At 37.2% G+C, this 8,139-nt stretch overlaps 1 protein-coding gene across 3 annotated transcripts in view; it reads right to left on the bottom strand.

Moving 5' to 3' along the window:
* Positions 1–7,795, bottom strand: part of LOC107683015 (spartin-like) — a 13,591-nt gene extending 5,796 nt beyond the window's left edge. For 2 of the 3 annotated variants that reach the window (XM_016479119.1, XM_016479126.1), the window contains exons 1-4: positions 7,658–7,795; positions 5,249–6,033; positions 2,692–2,889; positions 823–967 (exon numbers count right to left, since the gene is read on the bottom strand). In XM_016479119.1, the coding sequence (XP_016334605.1) occupies positions 823–967; positions 2,692–2,889; positions 5,249–6,031 (1,126 nt within the window). In that variant the 5' untranslated portion in view covers positions 6,032–6,033; positions 7,658–7,795. Of the gene's footprint in view, positions 1–822; positions 968–2,271; positions 2,311–2,691; positions 2,890–5,248; positions 6,034–7,657 lie in introns of all 3 variants that reach the window. The other variant, XM_016479112.1, reaches the window with a different exon arrangement.
* Between the last annotated feature and the right edge of the window lie 344 nt (positions 7,796–8,139).

The raw sequence follows: 8,139 nt of genomic DNA, 5'->3' as shown, positions 1-8,139 counted from the left end.
TTCCGGCCTTAGTCTGTGATAAAAATGGAAAAAAGTGTAGTATATATAAACAAACCATAAAACTGCCAAAAAAGATTACAAATTTAATTAATAATACAAATTATTGGTTATTGTCCAGCAGTGTATTTAATTTCTTAGCCAATTAAAAGTAAGACATAAGAAAAGTTTTTTTTCGTCAATCAGACAAACATACATAAATAAATATTATTATTATTATTATTATTACATTTGACATTTCTGTTCCCCTCACTTCTGAAATGATTGCTATGCAAAAAGGCCAGGATAACTTTACAAGTTTCTATATGGTGTAGTGAGAAGTTATGATAAACTTTTACATTTCATTTCTTACTTAAGACATCCAAAATTACGGTTGAATTAAAACTTTGTCAGTAGGATTAAAAAAAAAAATAATACTTTTATTCAGCAGGGATGCATTAAATTGATCAAAAGTGAAAAAAATTATAATACTTTTATTCAGCAAGGATGCATTAAATTGATCAAAAGTTTTATTACAAAAGATTTCATGACACACTGAAGACTGGACTAATGGATGCTGAAAATTCAGCTTTGCCATCACAGGAATAAATGACATTTTATATAATAAAATAAAATCAGTTATTTTCAATTGTAATTATATTTCAAAATACTACTGTTTTTACTGTATTTTTGATCAAATACATGCAACCTTGGTGCGCATACGAGACTTCTTTCAATAACATAAAAATCTTACCCACCCCATACTTTTGAATAGTATTATGAATATGATGCACACCTTTCTTTACATTTAAGCCTCATTTAAGGGAATCAGATCCCTCTTCTTACCAGTCAGGACCCCCTGAGCCACCTTCTCGCTCCATTCAGGAAGTACCTTCTCCTCCTCAGCAGCAGGGGGTGCTGCTTCAGCTGCAGGAGGCCCCATCGGCACCTTCTGACCCAGGTTAATGGTATCGGTTGCGCCATCTGATGCCTTGGGGACACAGGATAGCGGGCAACAGTTAAAACAGAGCATCATAAAGAGTGCAGAAGTAGGCTCAAGCAATTACTAAAAGCAAATGGTGACTTGTAGGATGACTATATGGACATTAGCCAGTATTGTTTATGACACAAGGAGGGGATGCTTTCAGATTTTTCCCCATTTGCCAAAAAAAAAAAAATTCTTTGTTATCTCTAAACACTTGAGCCAGTGAGTCAGCATGATCTGCTACAACAACCTGTTATTTCCACAACAATGGATGTGTTTGTCGTCGCCCCCTCCTTTACAGGGAACTGCGACACTTGGTTCCAAACTCAGCAGCAGCTGCTCTGTGAAATGATTTCTAAAAGCATGAACAATGTTTTTCTGACTCACATAACCACTAGAACAGGATAATGACTTATTATAATGCAACTGAATAAAAAAAAAAGAAAGTGCTCTCATTCCCCACTATCCTGAGTTGAGAAGGGAAACAACAATGTTCTTGGTTTGCTAAGAGCATTACAGCTAATTAATTCTCCTTCTCCAGTATGCTCTCAATCCATGGAAGCGCAGGGGAGTGTGCCAGCTCAAAAGCACAGGCCAAGCAAGCTCACTTTTTCATGAGTAATAAACATTATACCCAAAGCCAAATGTGTGAAACGCTTATGAATATCAGCGTTAGAGGCAGTGCAAGCAGCAGAAAGCATGGAAGCATCGTAAGGACCAGTGTCAAGTGCATTAAATGATAAAAGATACCATAGTTCCATCTAGCACATGAAAACACTTGAAGGTGAAATAAGTGTGCTTTTTTTTACATGGTATGGTAATTACATAATTACGTTATAATGGGATATTAATAATATTAATAATAAATAATATATATTAATAATAATTACTATTATTATAGAAAAAAATGATTAATTTATAAAAATATGTATTTTAATAAAGTATTTTTTACTTAAATATTATATAATTTTAATATATTTTTTTATATTTTATTTATTTATCTAATGTTTTATTTTTTCACCATTTTTGACTATTGGCAGAGAGTACTACTGGCCATTAATGTGCATGGAGTCTTTCTCTCATATAAGGGCACATTTTAAGGCTGCATTAGGTGTAAAACGTCTAGCACTCTAATGTCATTTGGAAATGTCTAAGTTTCCATTGATTTCAAGGACATTAGAGTTTCTTCTATATAAAAAAGTTAAAGACTTCTAAAAATCACCCTGTTGTGTTGGCATTCCTTTTTTAGAGCATAAATATACACAACCCAAATGCACTTGTCATTCGGTGATATTACAATGCATTAATACCTTAAATAAATATTTTAAACTCTCAAATACACCAAAAATCTGTAAAGAAAAAGGGTTAATGAGACAAGCAGATGCAGTTTGTATATGATATGTGCCCAATGCATATGAGCAACATGCAAAAATCTGATTTAAAGGCCATTCCAAACAGTGAATATCATGCATCTAAAGTACATAAAGGTTTTACCACAGTGTTAAATTCTTGATTCTAGTCTGTTGTGATAAAGAAAAAATAAAAACTCAAAAAAACACCAAATAGGGGCAGCAACAAGTGAGATACTGGAATTAATATTCAAAGCTGCAGAGATCGAGTCAGTGACACACAAAGTGTGAGACGAGGTTGTACCACCACACCTGCTCTGAAGTCACAGCTGACCCCTGCGTTTCTGAGGTGGGACGTGAGGGGACACAGGGACAACTCACCTGGACACGCAGGTCAGTCAGCTGAGAAAGAACGCTCTGGAAGAGTTCACGTTCCTTCTGGGGAAGCTCAGAAGAAAGGACCACCCCAACATATGAGCCCGGGGTGGGAGCCATCATGTCAGGGAACATGTACACCCCCGTGTTGCACAGCAGGACTGGGGAATCAGATGCCATCAAGGGGTAAAGCCAGTCACAAACCTGAAATTAGAAATAAAAATAAGTGTGGTTTCCTCATATTCCATTAATTAGGGATGTAACGATTAACTGCGAGCCGGTTGAAAATCGATTCAAATATGTGACGATTCAAATCGGTTGAGATGCTAAACAAATTGCGATTCAATTAGGGGTAGGAGTTTATATGAAAGCATGTCTGAGGGGAACTTACTGTCTTTAGAAAATTTTAGAGATAAAAGTTTTACTGAATAATTTAAAAAAGTGAAAAAAGTGACGTGACATGTGGCCAAGTATGGTGACCCATACTCAGAATTAGTGCTCTGCATTTAACCCATCCAAAGTGCACACACACAGCAGTGAACACACACACACACCGTGAACACACACCCGGAGCAGTGGACAGCCATTTTTTTGCTGTGGCGCCCGGGGAGCAGTTGGGGGTTCGGTGCCTTGCTCAAGGGCACCTCAGTCGTGGTATTGAAGGTGGGAGAGAGCGCTGTACATTCACTCCCCCCACCTATAATCCCTGCCGGTACGAGACTCGAACCCGCAACCTTTGGGTTACAAGTCCGACTCTCTAACCATTAGGCCATAATGGTAGGTCATAGGTCTAACCATTAGACCACGACTTCCCCATTATGTAAATGCTTTATCAAAAATATACAAATAACATTTCTGATTATGATATATTCCTTTAAATTAATAATAATATACCCTTCAAATAGGGATTTCAAAGGCTTTAATTATTCAATAATAATTTGTATTATTTGATCTGTAAAGTCAGGCCTTTAAAATTACATTTTAAGGGAATTTTTATTAATATTAATTCAAAGGCCATTTCTGATTTAGACTATACTGTAGGCTACGACATTAAAAAAAAAAAAAAAATCACACGACTGTAAAACTTTGGATTCTAAATTGCCTGTCATCCAACATTTGAATAAATCTTAAAAGATACAGCTTGCTGACAGTATCTTTTCCGTAGATATGTAATGGACTGACTTGTTATCAAGTGAAAAGTTATAAATGGAAATAGACCCGTGGCTCTCTACACTGTAAAAAATGACCAGTATTTAACTGTAAATTTAAGTTAAAACCGTAAAACCTAAAACGTTGCTACTGTATTTTTTACTGTAAAATTCCGGCAACCACAGCTGCCGTTTTTTTACCGTAAATTCTACAGAATTTTTTTACAGTGTAGGGAGGATCAGAATTTGAAGTCCAGGCCTGGATTTCCTCCCAAAGTTGAGACAGTGGGCAGCTCTGCAGTTGGATTCATTCATCCTGTCCTCGTGACTGCTAGCATTAAATTTGATTACAGTCAAACCCTAAAGCACAGCAGCTGGAGGCTCTTTATTCAGCTTCATGACACAGCTAATCTATGACCTCAATGTCTGTGTGGAGAGATGATACTCTTTATTTTAGTTTACTTTGGTTTCTGGCCTTGATTGACTTCTGACTTCTGGCCTTGATTGGGTCCAGAAGTCATCCAAGGCTTTTATATTATTACTCTATATTTACATACAATATAGACATTCCATAAAATTACCTCATATTGTGATGATTTCATAATTGTGTTATTAAGCATATTATCAATCGTTATCACAAACAACATCAAGGTGGTGTTCAAAGTCGTGTAAACTGTATTATCTCATATTGTGATGATTACATTACTGTCTATTTACATTTGCCAGAATATCGCAATATTAACAAAGGTTATCACAGAACAACAGAAGAGTGGCGTTCAAAGTGTAAAATGTATTGTGTTAAACCAGGTTGTTCATATTCTATCTCATGTTGGTAAACAATTCAAGAAAACACCATCAGGTCATTAAGCTCATTCTGTAACACTGGACCACTGGACTGGGGCTTTCCCGGGATGGCATCAATCAGTGAAAGCCTATTGGATGTAAGCAGTGAGCATACACTCACATGATACTGTTAAGAAACAACGGATGAGGTCGGCCTCATTAAGGACAACACCATCTCAAGAGCGCAGGGAGCTTTAGAGCCAGACAAAAGGTTGTGAAAGTAGGTTACAAGACACCACGACTTGAAAACAAGTCTACTTGGACCGTTCTTTTCTCATTACATCATTCAACCAGAATTTAAAATTACTACATTTATTTATATACATTTTCATTTATTAAATTTAGTACAACAAAGACTATTTTAACATTTTAAATAAAAAAATAAAAATTTCTAAATAAAAGAAAAAAATGTGTGTTTATTGGTTTATAAAATTTAGCACGACAAATAGTAATATACATATATATATTTTTTTTTATTGTGTTGAATATGAACAAGCTGGACATTTCTTTGTGAGATTCTCTCTTTCAGGCATATGAAGAATAACCAAGTAACACAGCTTGTGATTTCTTACCTGTAGGAAGGCGGGTGGCCTGTTTGGAATCCTTTCTGATAGCTCACTGGTAAACTTTACAATGCGCAGGTACCCTGGGTAAGAGGGAGCACTGACTTGCCCCTCAGGTGTAACAAAGAAGATCTGCACCCCTTGAGGAAGGAAAAAGAGTTCCTCTCCATCCTCCCCCAGACACTGAGGAGGTGGTGTAGAATTAGACGTATGGCTGTAGAACTCATCGCCAACCACGGAGAGCTCGCCTGAGTCGGTGCCGTAGGAAATGGACAGGTGTCCAACAGCGGCTTGAGGGGTGTATGCAGGAGGCTGGTCGCTTAACATATTGGGCTTTGAGGGAGAGACCGGAACAGGCCCACCCGAAGCCCCTGCAACCCCGCCGTTGGAAGCGAGCATCTGTGGTGGAGTCGGCCTCTCTGGCTTGACCTTTGGGACTTCAGGGTAGAGTTTATGAGGGGCTGCACTGCTATCTGAGACTCTGTTGGGGTCTGGGCTGGTTTCCAGCATGGCTAGGCGAGTGGTGATGTTGTTGAGGGTCTCCTGCATCTTGTGTTGCATCTGCCTAGCAGATTCCCAGGAGGGACCCACACACTCCATGCCCTGCGAGGGAACACTGAGAGCCCTGAGGAGGTGTTGCCGCCCTTGCCGGTACAGTTTTAGCGCCTCTCCACTGTGGCCCACCTCATCCTCTGTGAGACCTTTATTGATGCATGCAAATGCCTTCTCGTACCCATCGTTGATTACCTGCAGCCTGGCGTGATCAAAGGCCTCCTGCTTCGCTTGCTCCATGACTGAAAGGACAAGTCAGGAATGTTGTCAACTCCATGTGTTTTAATACTACAGTCTACATAATTGCCTCTATCCCACATGACTTCCTCACATTACAAGATCTGCCAGCATGCAAATTTTACTTCCACAATTTTGTTGTTGTTGTTGGAATAACATGCACATGAAAATTTTATTGAATATGTACTTAATTGTATTGAATGTTCACTTGTAGTGTATTTCGAATCTTTAAAGTATATATTTTTAAAAACTGTACTTGTAGATAATATAATAAAATGAAGTACATTTTAATATTCTTTTGTCATGCTTTAAAGGGATAGTTCACCCAAAACTGAACATTTTTCTCACCGGACCTTACTCTACGTCCTACGTCATCCACCGGAATGTACGACCGTTAGCGCAAGCTAGAGATTACGGTTTAAAAAAGTTTTAAGTATGGATATTTTTCTTACAAAAACGCATTGATTCGCTACAGGAGGCCTTTATTCACACCCCGAAGCCGTGTGGGACACTTTTTATTATGGATGGATGCGCTTTATTGGACTTCTTTTGGACTACTGAAAAAAAACACCCACTCACTGCCATTATAAAGCTTGGAAGAGCCAGGATATTTTTTTAATATAACTCCGATAGGATTCGTCTGAAAGAATAAAGTCATATACACCTAGGATGGCTTGAGGGTGAATAAATCATGGGGTAATCTTCATTTTTGGGTGAACTATCCCTTTAAAGAAATACACATTTTAATGTGTTGGCTAAAGCACTTAATTTAAATTTTAACTGCAGTGTTTTCAATATTGCATTTAAGTAAATATGTTTTAAATGTACTAACCTAGAACTAAATCTGTTCAAATGTGTAATTACAAATATATCTGAATACATGACATACAAGTTTAAACATTAATGGCATTAAGTACATTTTAGTTTACCATAAATTGTCCATACATTCAGCAGACTTTAATCATATTTCAAAGACAATAGAAGAACTCATGAAATTACATATAAAAGAAGTCCTACTTACGTCAAAAAAAGCAATCTTAAGCTCAACTAGTTGCATTCTATATAAATTTAACACTCAAGTATATTATTTAAAGCATACTAAGTACCCTTTTTTAAGAGTAAATACAATGAAACATGAATTTCAGCACCCTGGCATACATCAGATCACTATTACCATCTTGCGTCATAGCTGTAACATGGTACCAATATAGTACTTTTCTACAGGAAGAACTTATCACCAGATGCTGAATTCAATTATTATGCGTATTCAGAGAAATTAAGCTAAATGACTTTTTTTCTGACACATCTTTCCCGGCCTATATTAGCACTGGGCCAGTTTATACCGATTTAACGTTACATTAACTGACCATGAGTGTGTCATACATGAGGATTTACAAACAAAAAGCCTGCTTAACATTGCCAATGTCATTTACACTTCAAGAAGAAGCCTAGCTGGTAGTTTATCGAGTGACTCTTGAAACACAAGTATCTTATTAAATATTAAAGCAATAGAATCAAACATAATGAAAGTGTTACTGGCTAACACCCTTTCATAAAGCCCACATATTAACCTCCACCTCTCACTGGCATTCAAAGCAGTTGACAAAACATTTCCATTTAGAAACTCACCAGAAGATGTGATAAATTAAGTGAAATATGGAGTTTAATGGGTCTTCCGCGTTGTTTAGGGCTTTCTGACTGAACAGGTTCAACTCCCTGACAGCTTAGGTGCTGCTGGACTAGTGCGTGTCTATTACGTGATCCAATAAAGACGTTTTTAAACGGAGATTGCAGCGCGTCCACTACTTGTGCGCTTCCGTGTTCAGTCACGTGTTGCTTTTTGAGGATTTTGATTGGTTAAAGAGGTTTGCTAAACAGATGTAGCGTAGTTTACGTTTTTTCCATCAACATTTAAACGTCTAAAGTGCATAAGGCAACATGTTCTGAGTAAACGTTAACAGGTTGAAGCTAACCAGTGATTAATCTCTATGTAAGCACGGCGTTTCTTTATAAATCAACCTCCAAATCAGCATGTGACGTTTTAATTATCATATTTATAGATCATAAATTATGTAGTTGGCACATGGAGTTATTGTAAGAAGGTTTTAATT

This window comes from Sinocyclocheilus anshuiensis, unplaced genomic scaffold, assembly GCF_001515605.1.
Source record: "Sinocyclocheilus anshuiensis isolate Anshui unplaced genomic scaffold, SAMN03320099.WGS_v1.1 scaffold1170, whole genome shotgun sequence".
Lineage (NCBI taxonomy): Eukaryota > Metazoa > Chordata > Actinopteri > Cypriniformes > Cyprinidae > Sinocyclocheilus > Sinocyclocheilus anshuiensis.
This window is presented reverse-complemented; position numbering and strand designations above follow the sequence as displayed.